The sequence below is a fragment of the Rhinatrema bivittatum genome, chromosome 11 (assembly GCF_901001135.1).
Source record: "Rhinatrema bivittatum chromosome 11, aRhiBiv1.1, whole genome shotgun sequence".
NCBI classification, from domain to species: domain Eukaryota; kingdom Metazoa; phylum Chordata; class Amphibia; order Gymnophiona; family Rhinatrematidae; genus Rhinatrema; species Rhinatrema bivittatum.
The window spans coordinates 10111597-10125397 of NC_042625.1; the positions used below are offsets into that span (position 1 = coordinate 10111597).

A 13801-nucleotide genomic window follows, 5' to 3' on the forward strand; every position below is an offset into this window, starting at 1 on the left:
AGCACAGAGAAGGGGAGACCATGGTATTTATCAGTTCAAACCAACAGATCCAATCTTCTGGTGGGGGAGGGCGGGGGTTATTGGTATTTTTATCTGTTTAAATCAGTAAACAGAAATTATAGTCGTGCGTTTCCTCTCTCTGTGTTAGAGGTCCTCATTTTCATTCCTGCCAAGCTGTTTACTGTGACTTTTACCGACTGCTGTTTAATCCCTGCATGGTACAGTATGCACTGGCAAGAGCAAAGATCAGGAGGTAATACTAATTTCTCGTGTTTCTGCTGAGATTAAAGTTATCCTGATTAGTACACCTGAGTAACATCTGCTCTGTAATTTATATAACTGTGGCTTGCTGTAACAGCAGCTGTTCCTAAAACATTATAGGCCGGATTTTAAAAGGGTTACGCGCATAAGTTATGAGCGTAACCCTTAAAAAAAAAACCTGTGCGCGCCGAGCCTATTTTGTATAGGCTCGGCGGCGCGCGCAAGCCCCAGGATGCGCGAAAGTCCCGGGGCTTGCAAAAAGGGGCGGTCGGGGCGTGGCCAGGGGGCGTGGTGTCAGCTTGGGGGCGTGTTCAGAGGCGTGGGGGCGGGCCAGGGCGTGGCCGAGTGCCCCGACACGGCGGCCTGTGTCTAGGCCTGCCGCACCAGCAGACAGCCGGCGTGCGTAAGTTACGACTGCCTGGAGGCAGGTGTAACTTCGCGGATAAAGGTTAGTAGGGGGATTTAGGTAGGGCTGGGGGGTGGGTTAGATGTGGGGAGAGGCGGAAGGAAAGTTCCCTCCGAGGCTGCTCCGATTTTGGATTGGCCTCGGAGGGAACGGGCAGCGCGTGCAAGTTGCACAAATGTGCACCCCCTTGCGCGCGCCGACCCCGGATTTTATAAGATACGCGTGGCTACGCCTGGTACGCGAACAAAAGTACGCACGCGCGCTGTTTTTTAAAATGTACCTCTATATTAAAAAAGGATGTCTGATTTTCTTGGCTTGATTGGTGACTCTAAAATATGTGATAGTTCTTTAAAACGCAAATTCCTAACACACTGTCTGAATATTCCATGCCACCTCTGTGTTACTTACGAAGCATCCAACTTCCTTTGACTTTAACCATTGCAAAGTTCAGTGTTGATTGTTATTGCTAATTGTCTTCCTTTCTGCAATAGCACTGCTCTTTTCTCTCTTTCCTGTAGGCATTTTGAAGTTCCATGAATACTATCTGGGTGACAGCATGGTGGAAAGCTCCAGTGATTTCCATGAAACCAGCAATACGAGTCTTCAAATTGCAAATAGCTCCACTCTGGAGCAGTACATAGCCAGCGTGCGGGAAGCCCTTGGTGTGGACTCGTTCTATACCAGGTAAAATTGCATTTGCATTTTCTAATTCTAAGTTGAAGGCTGCTGTATCAACATGCCCAGAAGTGACCTTTTAAATTCTTGTTTATGGGATGGCTTCATAAGATTTAATTTTATTAACCTGTTACATTTTATGTAGCTAAGGGATTTCTCTTTTTTAAAGTGCGTGTTGTATTTATTAAAATCAGTGTCGCACTTTTCACCTCTGTACAGGATGGCTAGGCAACTTAATGTAATGTGTTAAGCAGGAAGGTGCCAATACATTGCCAGGACTAGCAGGCCCATCTTTATTGAAATGGTTTCCATAGATTAGATTGTTTCACCCTCATTCTTCGGTAATTGAAATTTCTGGCGGTTTCCTGTGTATTGCATGGGAGAGGTGCACAGCCGTAGGTCCTGAGGGCTGCAGAGAGCCCTGGTTTTCAGGATATCACCTGCAATATTTGCATTTATTCTTTCTATGAAAACAGTAGTTTACATAGCGTGGGGTGACCAGAACTCCTTTCCAGCCTTGAGGATCGGGGTTCTGCAGCTCTAGTCTAGGAAATGCAAGCCTTAGTAAACCTGCATTATCCATCTATTTCAGTTGTGCTTTATTATGTGGGTCCAAAGTGTTGGAAAGATCACAGTTTGTCATTATTAATGGTACTATTCCAAACAGCTATTAACAGTGAGTACTCTAGTGATTAATTCTTCTGGAGATCTTCTTTCATTTTCTGTTTATAAATCGTAGAACAGTTCTTTGACTGTAGCTGGTGTATCTAATTTGTATTCTACCCGGTACAATATCATTTGTAATGCTGACAAGTCCTTACATACATATATTACTACTTTATAGTCAAATTAATAATCTTCTCAGTGGGGTCCAAGTTAGGCTGCGGAAGGTGGTGTTCAGCAATGAAAATGCTGTGCTGTTCCTGTCTGTCAGGAAGCAAAGATTGTCACAACTGATATAAGCAGCCACTGTGCGTATACAGTGCTTTCCTAATGCATGAGTTCCCTACTGAACAATTTAATGAATTTAAACAATGTATTTTGGTCTCGTCTAGCATTTCAATTAACCACATTCACATATTCATTAAAAAAAAAAAATCCATTCCGCCATCTCAGGAGAGCTATTTCAGAATCATAATCGGAGCTTTTTCACTTGTCAAACTTTGAATTTATGACTTGGCCAAGCTCACTTCCTGCACATGCAGCATTGCTCTTTAAAGTTTGACACCAAACAGGCCAAGCTCAGTGAAGTTGTGTCTGTGTACATTACACACAGTCTATAATCTGTATACCGCCTGGATTTTACCTGGGAGTGGATGTGTGCAGAATGAGGATTTAATACTTCACAGAGAGGAGGGCAGGGGTGCCCAGCCCCCTCTGGAAATTGTCATGGAGGTCACCCGCTGCTGTAACTAGATGTGTCCCCTGAGATGACTCAGTGTGTATTTCTGTTAGGCTGCTGGTGTGACATGCCGAGACCCTAAGGATAAATGCTCAGGGAACAATTGTAAAAATTGCCCATGTTAATGCAAAGTACACGGGTATTTTTAACTGCTGACCATGCACCAGTTCTCAAAGGGAAAGTGCAAACATTCTTTCCCTTCGAAAACTGGACCGTAAGAATGTGGCTTCTCTGTCCGCAGGTACTTTTGCCCTTGAAAATAATGCATATAGGCTGGAAAATGCAATCTATGAGTAATATTCCCCTCCCGCACTAAACGTGGTCCCGGGAATGCCGCTGCGAATGTTGATACAAGTACACACGCTGTTGATCCCTGTAAGGGGTGTGGACAATGGATTCGGGTAAATGGGTTTTTGAAAACTGCCTTCTCTGTGCAACGTTTCATTCGCTGTCTCTCTCCCCTTATGCTGTACTTTCTGCAATGTGTGTATTTAATAATTGAAGGTGTTGTTATGCAGGTGTATAGCCTGCACTGTTATGAATATTTTAAATGTTTAAATGGAGTGATTGCGACAACACTAAGCTAAGGAAACCTTTCACAATCACTTGGAAACTGCAGACAACTTTGTAACAGTGCAATTAAAAACACCAGACTATTAATCATATTTTGTAATTAGTATTTGCAAGCTTGTAGCATTTGATCCTAAAATGTTTTATACAATTGTAATATTTACAAAGAAAAAAAGTACCAACAGTCATTGCTTCTGGTGTGGGTGGTCTGTAAAAGTAAACTTTGTAAGTATTATCAAGGCAAATGAAAGGGCTGTCCAGACAGTTCTGTAGCATGTGATCCTAATGGATTCATTTATTTATTTAGGAATTTTTTATACCGGTATTAGTTGAAACATCATATCGGTTTACAGTGGAACAAAAGAATGGAAAATACAATGAACAGGGGGATAGGGGTGGGGAAACAGTGAACCGAAAGAAGTAGCATGGAAAAAGCAAAAAGAAGCGCAAAGCAACTTGGAAACAAATGTATTGCAATTATAACATAACTATGTACAAGGATTGGGTAATGTCCGGAGGCATAGGGGCGCAGTTAGGCAGGGGAGCTCTTAATGGTTCTGAGGGTAGGCTTGTTTGAATAACCAAGTCTTTAATTGGGATCTGATTTCCAAGGGGCATGACTCTAGCCTGAGGTTGGTCGGGAGTGCGTTCCAGAGCATAGGCCCGGCAATGGAGAAGGCCCGATCTCTCGTGGATGATAGGTGTGCCTTCTTTAGGGAGGGCACATGGAGGGTCCCTTTGTTAGAGGTTCTGGTAGGCCAATTAGGGCATGAGAGACGGAGAGGTTCATCAAGCCAGTGTGAGTTGTGTGTGAAAATGGCTTTGTGTGTAATGGTTAGGGTTTTGAAGAGTATACGGGATTGTACCGGGAGCCAGTGAAGGTCTATGAGAATAGGGGTGATATGATCATATTTATGTGCATTAGAGATGGTTCTGGCTACTGCATTTTGCAGCATTTGGAGGGGTTTTATGGAGGAGTAGGGTAGGCCAAGGAACAGGGAATTACAGTAGTCCAGTTTGGAAGAGTGTGGCTTGGATGATGGTGCGGAAATCACTAGGGTGCAATAATGGTTTTAGTTTTTTCATAACATTGAGTTTGTAAAAACCCTCCTTGAGGATTGTGTTGATGCAATTCTTAAGGTTCAGTTGCTGATCGATCTGAACCCCGAGGTTTCTGGTGTATGTTCTTTGTGGATTCTGTGTTCTTTGTGGATTTTTTTTTTGTATTATTGATGGTCACTGCATTATGTAGAGAAGCATTTGCCAGTACTTCAGTTGTAGACCCATTTGGCCTAAATTTTCAGTAGCAAGTGTAATTGCGGATTTATGTATGCATTTTCAAGTGCACACAAAGTCCCCTCAATTCTCAAACCCAGGATAAACAATTAACCTCAGGTTGGTTCATTAGGGACATAAACATAAAATCAGGATTCATTAGGGACATAAACATAAAATCAGGATTTTATGCATGTAAATCTATTTATTTATTTATTTGAAACTTTTTTATACCGACGTTCGAAGAACATCACATCGGTTTTACATGTAACAGGTAGAAAAATACATTATAACATTTTGGAACAAACAAGGTAACAGGAAGTATAATGAACATGGATAATAAATGAGGAAAGAATCAACTCAAAATATGCAGGTAGGGTTACTAGATTAAACAAAGTTAAAAATTCAGCTTGGAAGAATGAGGAAAAAATTAGAACGGGGGAAGAAGGAGGAAAGTGGGAGAACGCACAGGAGGAGAGATTGCTGTGCATGTGGAATGGACAGAAGAGCAGGGAAGGTGGCTTATGCAAAGGCCTGTTTGAAGAGCCAGGTTTTAAGTTTTTTTTTTAATTTGTGGGTGCAGGGTTCTAGTCGCAGGTCTAGTGTTAGGTGCTGAGCTCCACCTCAGCTATTTCATTTCATTTATTGATATTTATCATTTGATTTCCAGATAAAAAGTGTTCAAAGGGAGGTACAACAAAAACAAGTATACAAAGTTACGTCTTATTACATAACATATATATATATAACATATATCAAACTCACAATGACAATATTGAAAAGCCGACACTTGTATAGCAAACTGGATTTACCCATGCACAGACATTAACCATGTCTTTAGACCCTTCCTAAAACATAAAGGGGCGGATTTTCAGAGCCCTGCTCGCGTAAATCCGCCCAAAACCGGGCGGATTTACGCGAGCAGGGCCCTGCGCGCCGGTAAGCCTATTTTACATAGGCCTACCGGCGCGCGCAGAGCCCCGGGACTCGCGTAAGTCCCAGGGTTTTCGGAGGGGGCGTGTCGGGGGGCGGGCCCGAACCGCGCGGCGTTTTCGGGGCGTGTCGGGAGCGTTCCGGGGGCGGGCCCGGGGGCTTGGCTATGGCCTGGGGCGGCCCGGGGGCGTGGCCGCGCCCTCCGGACCCGCCCCCAGGTCGCGTCCCGGCGCGCAGCAGGCCCGCTGACGCGCGGGGATTTACGCCTCCCTCCGGGAGGCGTAAATCCCCCGACAAAGGTAAGGGGGGGGTTTAGACAGGGCCGGGCGGGTGGGTTAGGTAGGGGAAGGGAGGGGAAGGTGGGGGGAGGGCAAAGGAAAGTTCCCTCCGAGGCCGCTCCGATTTCAGAGCGGCCTTGGAGGGAACGGGGCTGGGCTGCGCGGCTCGGCGCGCGCCGGCTATACGAAATCGATAGCCTTGCGCGCGCCGATCCAGGATTTTAGCGGATACGCGCGGCTCCGCGCGTATCTACTAAAATCCAGCGTACTTTTGTTTGCGCCTGGAGCGCAAACAAAAGTAGGCTATTCGCGCTCGTTTTAAAATCCGCCCCAAATTGTTTTCATCTCCAAGTTGAAATGGTGAACTATTCCACAATTAAGGAATGGCAGCAGGAAAGGCACAGTTCTGCAGTCAGACATGTTGGAAGGCCTTTACTGCTGGAAGCTGTAATTGACATTTCTGTGCAGACCAAGGGACTCTACCACTGCAGCACCGTTTTAACTTCCCACTTAAGTGAGAAGGACAATGACCTTTCATTATTTGAAATGCCAGTACATGGCACTTAAATTGACACAGTAGTGAAATGGGAAGCCAGTGTCACTGTAAAAGTAATGGCCCAGCTGGAACCCCTCTAGAACTGTGTTAACTGCACAGCAGTATTCTGCATGATCTGTAGTCAAGTCAACTTTCCCAAAAGTCCTAGATTGCAATAGTCTAGCTGAGATAAAACTAATGCGTATATCACCTTTTTCAAAGCATCTGTATCTAGTATCAACTTCAATTGTCTTATAAACTTCAGATTCAGCTAGCTACCTTTCCATAGTCATCATTGAATCCAATCTTGCCCCCAGGGACCTTACTTCTTCTGATACCTCAATAGATGACCATCGGTTGATAGAGTGGTTACAGGCTGGTTTGGTCTCCTGTTTTCATAGAATTCAATTTCAAACTAATTTTCTTCAACTAACCTCTTGCCGCCACTAAACACTCATTAACCCAGGTAACAGTTTATATGGGGTCCTTCCCCAAAGGTACCACCAATTATATGTCACCTGCATAAAAATAGAGGGAAAATCCAAAAGACGGAAGCCGCCTTCCGAAAGATGCCAAAAAGATGTTAAAAAGAAGCTGAGATAAGAGCATAAGAACATGCCATACTGGGTCAGACCAAGAGTCTATCGGGCTCAGTATCCTATTTCTAGCAGTGGCCAATCCAAATCGCAAGTACCCAAACATTAAATAGATCCCACAGTACTAATGCCAGAAACAAACTGTGCTTACTCCCTGTTGATTAATAGCAGTTTATAGACTTCTCCTCCAGGAACTTATCCAAACCTTTTTTAAGGTCCAGCTACACTATCTGCCTTAACCACATCCTCTTGCAAAGAATTCCAGAGCTTAACTGTGCACTGAGTGTAAAATAATTTTCTCCGATTTGTTGTAAATATGCTACTTGCTAACTTCATGACGTGCCCCATAGTCCTTGTATTATCCGAAAGAGTAAATAACCTTTTTACATTTATGTGTTCAAATCCTTTCGTGATTTTGTAGACCTCTATCATATCCCAACTGTGCTATCTCTTCTCCAAATTGAAGAACCCTAACCTCTTTAGCCTTTCCTCTTAGGGGAGCTGTTCCCTGCCCTTTATCATTTTGGTTGCCCTTCTCTGTACTTTCTCCAGTGCAACTATATCTTTTTTGAGATGTGGCGACCAGAATTGCACACAGTATTCAAGGTGGGGTCTCACCATTACTAAAGAATCTTGGGGAACACCTAACTTCACCTCAAAAATCTGATTTTCCTCCTTGAAAGCTTATAAATTTATTTATTATTTATTTATTTATAGGTTTTTATATACCGACAACCGTTTGCACATCGTGTCGGTTTAAATTTTGTCTTCTCTCACTCAAAAAAAGACCTAATCCAGTCCAATACATGCAATAAATAAATGATAAAGGTTCTCTAGTCACAGTAGACTTTTGTTTAAAAAAACAAAAAGCTGTTAATGTTGTCTCTTTACAAATTCATTTATTTTGTAAATGACTTGTTTTCCTAGTCCTGGCGTTGAAATTTGAAAAGTGCTTACTGTAATAGTTGGTATAATTGCAACATTTTATATATTTTACTTGTGTTGCATGCAAAATAATGCAAACTATCCTTTCTAATATGGTTACTGCTGCAAATGTTATTAATTTCAATGGCTGCAGTTTGCATCTTTTATCCATATAATGTTAGTGAAATACATCAAAATCTCTTCTCCCTTCTATGGTATTATGCAAATGACTGTCTCCTTGGAGGTTAATGAGGTTGTTGTATTTCCATGATTTATTTAAGGAATGAATTCTAACCATGATGAGTGCTAAACAAGTTCTCTTATTACCTTGGTTATTTCCCTGGTTATCAATAGCCAGAGCCAAGCTACTGACCAAATGTATGAATTTATTTACTCTCTAGCACAGATGTAGAAAGAAAAGAAGTGAGGTTCTGGAAGCCACATTTAGACTCATAGTTAGAAAGTTGAAATCCAGAACCTCCAGAGTAGCATTCTATGAAATATTCCCTGTTCCATGCGCAGAACCTCAGAGGCAGGCAGAGCTCCATTTTCAATGGATAAGAATAAAACAGAGAATGTCATAACGCCTTTGTATCACTCCATGAAGAGGCCACACCAGGAATACTATGTGCAGTTCTGGTTGCCACACCTCAGAAAAGATTTAGTTGCACTGAAAAAGGTACAGAGACGGGGGACCAAAATGATAAAGCGGATGGAACGGCTCCCTTATGAGGAAAAGCTAAAGAAACTAGGGCTGTTAAGCTTGGAGAAGAGACAGCTGAGGGAGGATAGGATAGAGGTATTTAAAACCATGAGTGGAATAGAACAGGTAAATGCAAATCCAGTTATTTATTCTTTCAAAAAATATAAAAACTAAGGGACATTCCGTGAAGTTAGTAAGTAGTACATTCAAAACAAATCAGAGAGAATGTTTTCATTAAAAACACAATTAAGCTGTGGAATTCATTGCCAGAGGATGTGGTTAAGGATGTTAGAGTAGCTGGGTTTAAAAATTATTTGTACTGGTTCTTGAAGAATCCCATAAACTGTTATTAAAGAAATAGGGAATATTCATTACTTATCCCTGAATGTTAGCAGCATGGGATCTCTTTACTGTTTTGGATCTTGCCAAGTACTTGTAACCTGGAAAAGGATACTGGGCTTGATGGATCCTTGGTCTGACCCAGTATGGTAATTCTTATGTTCTAAGATGAAGAGGAGGAAATTGAGGTTGTTCCACTGGATGTATTGAGGTTGTTCCACTGGATGTATATTAATTAGAATTTCTTCATGATTGGGGCCAGTGCCAGGAATTTTAAGGTCTGATTTGCGTTTGGTAAATGCACTCTTTCTAGGTTGCTGGTGCCTCTTAATCTTTTACTCTCATTAAGAGCAATATTCAAAATAACTTGCATGAGTGAAAAAAAAAATTTACCCACAAAAATTGGCTGCCTGAAAGTTGGCCTCCCTTACTGCGGCTGAGAGTCCACACATTTTTCCACGAGACCTGCATCGAGTGAAATTTTCACCCATTTTTTTTCCAGCAAAAATCTATTTGCAGAAAAAGCAGGTGCCAGTGATCACACGTGTACTTTGTACATGCAGAAAATTTCAAAGTGAAAGTATGCTGAAATTTTGACTGAAAATTGATGCAAGGTTTGCGGGTTATAAGACCTGTGAACTATGTTCATATGTGGACAGTTTTGAAAATTGACTCCTTTATGCTTTGTCTAGGTTAACGGTGATCTCTTTCCTCTAGAGCAGTGGTTCTCAACCTTTTGTCTATCAGGACACACCTGAGAGATGACGCTCACATGTGTGACACACTGAACACATGACCATAATGGGACGAAATATAAACATATACTCTGCATCCACAGGAATCCCCTGCTTCCTAACAATCAGGCCGATACAGTAAGGAGCGGTAGGAAGAGCTGCGTTAGTGCCGGGCGCACCCGCGGTTGCCGCAAGCACAGTCCGGCTCACCTACCGCTCGATACTGTATTGAAATGTCATGCAAATGCAAGCTGCGTCCAAGAAGCGTCCGTGAAGCGTTAGGTCCGCGCAACCCATTTTACTGTATAGAGCGCTATACAGTATCCTGGGTGCGCTGGCCTAACGCTTCACGGACACGCTGGTATCTGTCATTTCAAATGTCATTTCAAATGACAGATACCAGGAAGTGGACGGTTCTCCTACGCTCGGGATTGCCAGTCCTCTCTCCCCCTCCTCCCGAAGCAAGGCGCAGGGAGGGGGGGAGAGAGGACTGGTGAAACGACATGTAAAGTGTAAAGCAACGAAGCGACTTACTTTTCTTGCAGCCCTCCTCCGGAAACGGACCGCGGCTCCCCTGCCTCCCAGAGGGGCAGCCGGCGGCAAAAGCAGCCCCGCCGGCGAAGATGGATGCCTGCACGGGCGAAAGCGGTCTCTGTGCGTGCAATTTGGCCGCTCAAGACGTGACGTCACATGCCGTGACGCCAAACGTCATGACGTCACGCCTTGAGCGGCCAAATTTGCACGCACAGTTAGTGCGTGCAAATTTCGCCCGTGCAGGCATCCATCTTCGCCGGCAGCTGCCTCCGGGAGGCAGGGGAGCCGCGGTCCGTCTCCGGAGGATCAGTGATCGCTGGAGACTCGTTGATTTGCTTGCAGTCAGAGTCCTTTTACAGAGGGCTGGACCTGCATGGGGCCTTGTGTGAGCTAACAAGGGGTGCTTTACGCTGGCAGCAGTGAATGTATTTGTTGTCCTCCTCCTCCTCCCTACCGCCATGCCTTCTTAAAATTTAGAGAGTACGATGGGAGACACTGCCAGGAAGTACCTAGGGATGAGCCTTAAAGTCTAAGCAGCTTAATGGTGTAGAGAATCACTCACCCCAGCAAAGTGAGTTGAATGATGAACAAAAGGCCCTGGATCCAGCCTTGGCTTTCGGACCCAGAGCCCAGTGTGTCCCCTCATATATTACTGGGACCACCAAGAACAGCTGGTACGGCGATGGCAGGCCCAGACCTCATGGGAGCATGGTTAGTGACACTGGGGTAGTACCAACCCTGGCAGAAATAAGTTTACCACATGTAGCGTCTGTGAAGAGGCACAGTTTAAGCCATCCTCGGTGGCCCTGGCAAACACGTTTTTCCAAAAACCACAAATGCTTCCCTTCCGGGAGGCAGGGGAGCCGCGGTCCGTCTCCGGAGGAGGGTTGCAAGAAAAGTAAGTTGCTTCGTTGCTACTTTTTTTTTTTTTTTCACTTTTTCGATTTTTTTATTTTTCCGCTTTTGTTGCTTCAGGAGGAGGGGAGAAAGGACTGGGGCTGCCCCGGAGACCAGCACCCATGGACGCGGCCAGGGCAGGTGAGCGGGGGCTGGGGGAAAGTTTGCTGCCTACCGTTACCCCTGCCTCTAACGCAGGGGTAAGGGTAGGCGGTAAGTTAGCAGGTTAAACGTGCAGCAAAACTGCAGGTTAAAAAAGCGTTAGTCTGGGCGCGCGTTACTGTATGGGAGGGAATAGCTAATTCGATCGTTTACATCTAATATACATGCTGCGGGCGGTAAGAATGGGTTAAAGGGGATAGTGTATCGCGGGTTGGACTAACGCGGCCGAAAAGTGAGTAGAAAGCAGGTTAGAAGCAGGGTAACCGCAGCTGCACTTTACTGTATTGACCTGAATGGGTGCAGAGCAGAACTAAGCCAATTCCTTGTACAACTCGCCATGCAAAAAAGATATTCTGATTCTGGTGTCATCTCAATAACATCACAAACACCCTCTACTACCTGGTGCATTGTAAAATAATACAAAACCTGGAAAAAAACAAATCCCACATTGTACATGTCTATCAAACCTGACATACCTAAGTAGCACTAACTCCAAGAAATGAAACTGCAATAGCCCTGCCCATGAAAAGGCAGCAGTTCACCACCAGTGCAATATCATATTCAGAAACTACATTAAGGCTGATACAAACCTCTAGTAAAGTACCTCATCTGAGTCACATACACACAGAACGCAGACAGACCTGGCTTCACCAAATATAGAATAAAAGATGACAAATTACAAATGTGCAAATAAAACCTGGAATGGAGCCCCCAGATCACCTTCTACATGCAGTGCAAAACTGGAGACTAGAAACAAAAATATATTTCCTCCTACACTAAGCAAAGTTCAAAGAGAAGAAATGCATATTTTCAAAACTGACATAGTACGGCCCTTGTGCCCAGTCACTCCCCTCACTTCTCCCAACTACTCAATCATCCCTTCACATGCTCATATCCCTGTCCAACTTTCCTGACATCCCCACCCCACATCCTCTTCCCTGTGCTCCCTTTCTGCCTTTCTCTCTCCCCTTCCCTACCCAGAATACTTCTGACCACCTCTTTCCTACCCCTTCCTTCTCAGCATCCCCCGATCCCCGCTGATCCTCCACCTCTCCCTACCCAGGAACCCCAACCTCCTTTCCCCCACCCCTTCCTATCCAGCACTCTCCTGACTCCCTATCGCCTATGCCTTTCTGCCCAGCAGACTCTTGAATTCCTATCTTCCCATGCCTTCCTGCCTAGTACATTTCCCCCCTCCTCCTGGCTCCCAGTCCGATCCAGAGTCTCCCTCCCTCTTTCAGTAGCAGATGAGGGCCAGAAGCAATGAGGAGAGGAATATAAGGCAGCAGCAGAAGATCTATAAAGCATGCACATTTATCCCTTATGCTTCTGCTTTCATATCCAGGTCTCATGGGGAGAAGAGAGCATCAGCAGCCTCACTGCCAGGCCAGGCAGGGGAAGATAAAGTTGGTGTCCTGCTGGGCCCATGTTTGTTTATTTATTTGAAATTATTTATATGCTGTTTTTATACGTAAACGTAGTCAAAGCGGTTTACAATAAAACATACATAATAACATACCAAATTAATAGAAACAAATAGTTAAAAGTGGAAATAAAAATAAAATAATAGTATAAAATCTACAGAACAATACATAGGGGTAGATTTACAAAAACTGCGCGTTCGCGTACTTTTGTTGGCGCACCAGTCGCAAACAAAAGTACGCTGGATCGGCGCGCGCAAGGCTGCCGATTTTGTGCAGCCGGCGCGCGCTGAGCCGCTCATCCTGCCTCCGTTCCCTCCAAGGCCGCTCCGAAATCGGAGTGGCCTCGGAGGGAACTCGCTTTCGCCCTCCCCTCACCTTCCCCTCCCTTCCTCTATCTAACCCACCCCCCCGGCCCTATCTAAACCCCCCCTACCTTTGTCCGGGGATTTACGCCTCCCGGAGGGAGAAGTAAATCCCCGCGCGCCCGCCCCCAAAACGCCGCGTCGATCGGCCCCGCCCCGACACGCCCCTGACACGCCCCCGACAAAAAACCCCGGGACTTACGCGAGTCCCGGGGCTCTGCACGCGCCGGCAGGCCTATGGAAAATAGGCGCGCCGGCGCGCAAGGCCCTGCTCACGTAAATCCGGGCGGATTTACGCGAGCAGGGCTTTTAAAATCCGCCCCATAATGTATAAACAAAAGTAAAAAGAATCAGAATAGAAGGGTAGCGGGGAGAAGGTAGGCTAGGTAGAAGGGGAGGGATATGAACAGAAGTTTGTGATATCGCTCTCTAATCTGGGTGAAGGAGGAGGGAACCACTTCCCACTGGCCAGGAAGAGGAAGGAAGCAAGAGCAGCTTCCTGTCATACCCAATAAAAGAGAAGTCAGCCATCTCCTGTACAGACAGATGATGAAAGATCAGTTTTCTCCTGGCTCTGCGACACACCTTCCGGGACTTTGCGACATTCTAGTGTGTCCCAACACACCTATTGAGAACCAGGGTCCAAATCCCACTTCCCCCATTGACACTTACTCACTTATACTTGTTAATGAGGTTACTTTTCCCATAACTACTGCCATTTTTATTATGCTGCCATTTTATTATTGCATAAGGGTTTTTTGTAATTATTGATTGCCTTATTGGTTTAATTA

General features: G+C 44.8%; 1 protein-coding gene across 2 annotated transcripts in view; it reads left to right on the forward strand.

Annotated features, from left to right (window-relative positions):
* Nucleotides 1-13801, forward strand: part of TTC28 (tetratricopeptide repeat domain 28) — a 2190403-nt gene that overhangs the window by 1791592 nt on the left and 385010 nt on the right. For both annotated transcript variants that reach the window (XM_029572102.1, XM_029572103.1), the window contains exon 12: nt 1186-1351. In XM_029572102.1, coding sequence (XP_029427962.1) covers nt 1186-1351 — 166 coding nt within the window. The remainder of the gene's footprint in view (nt 1-1185; nt 1352-13801) is intronic.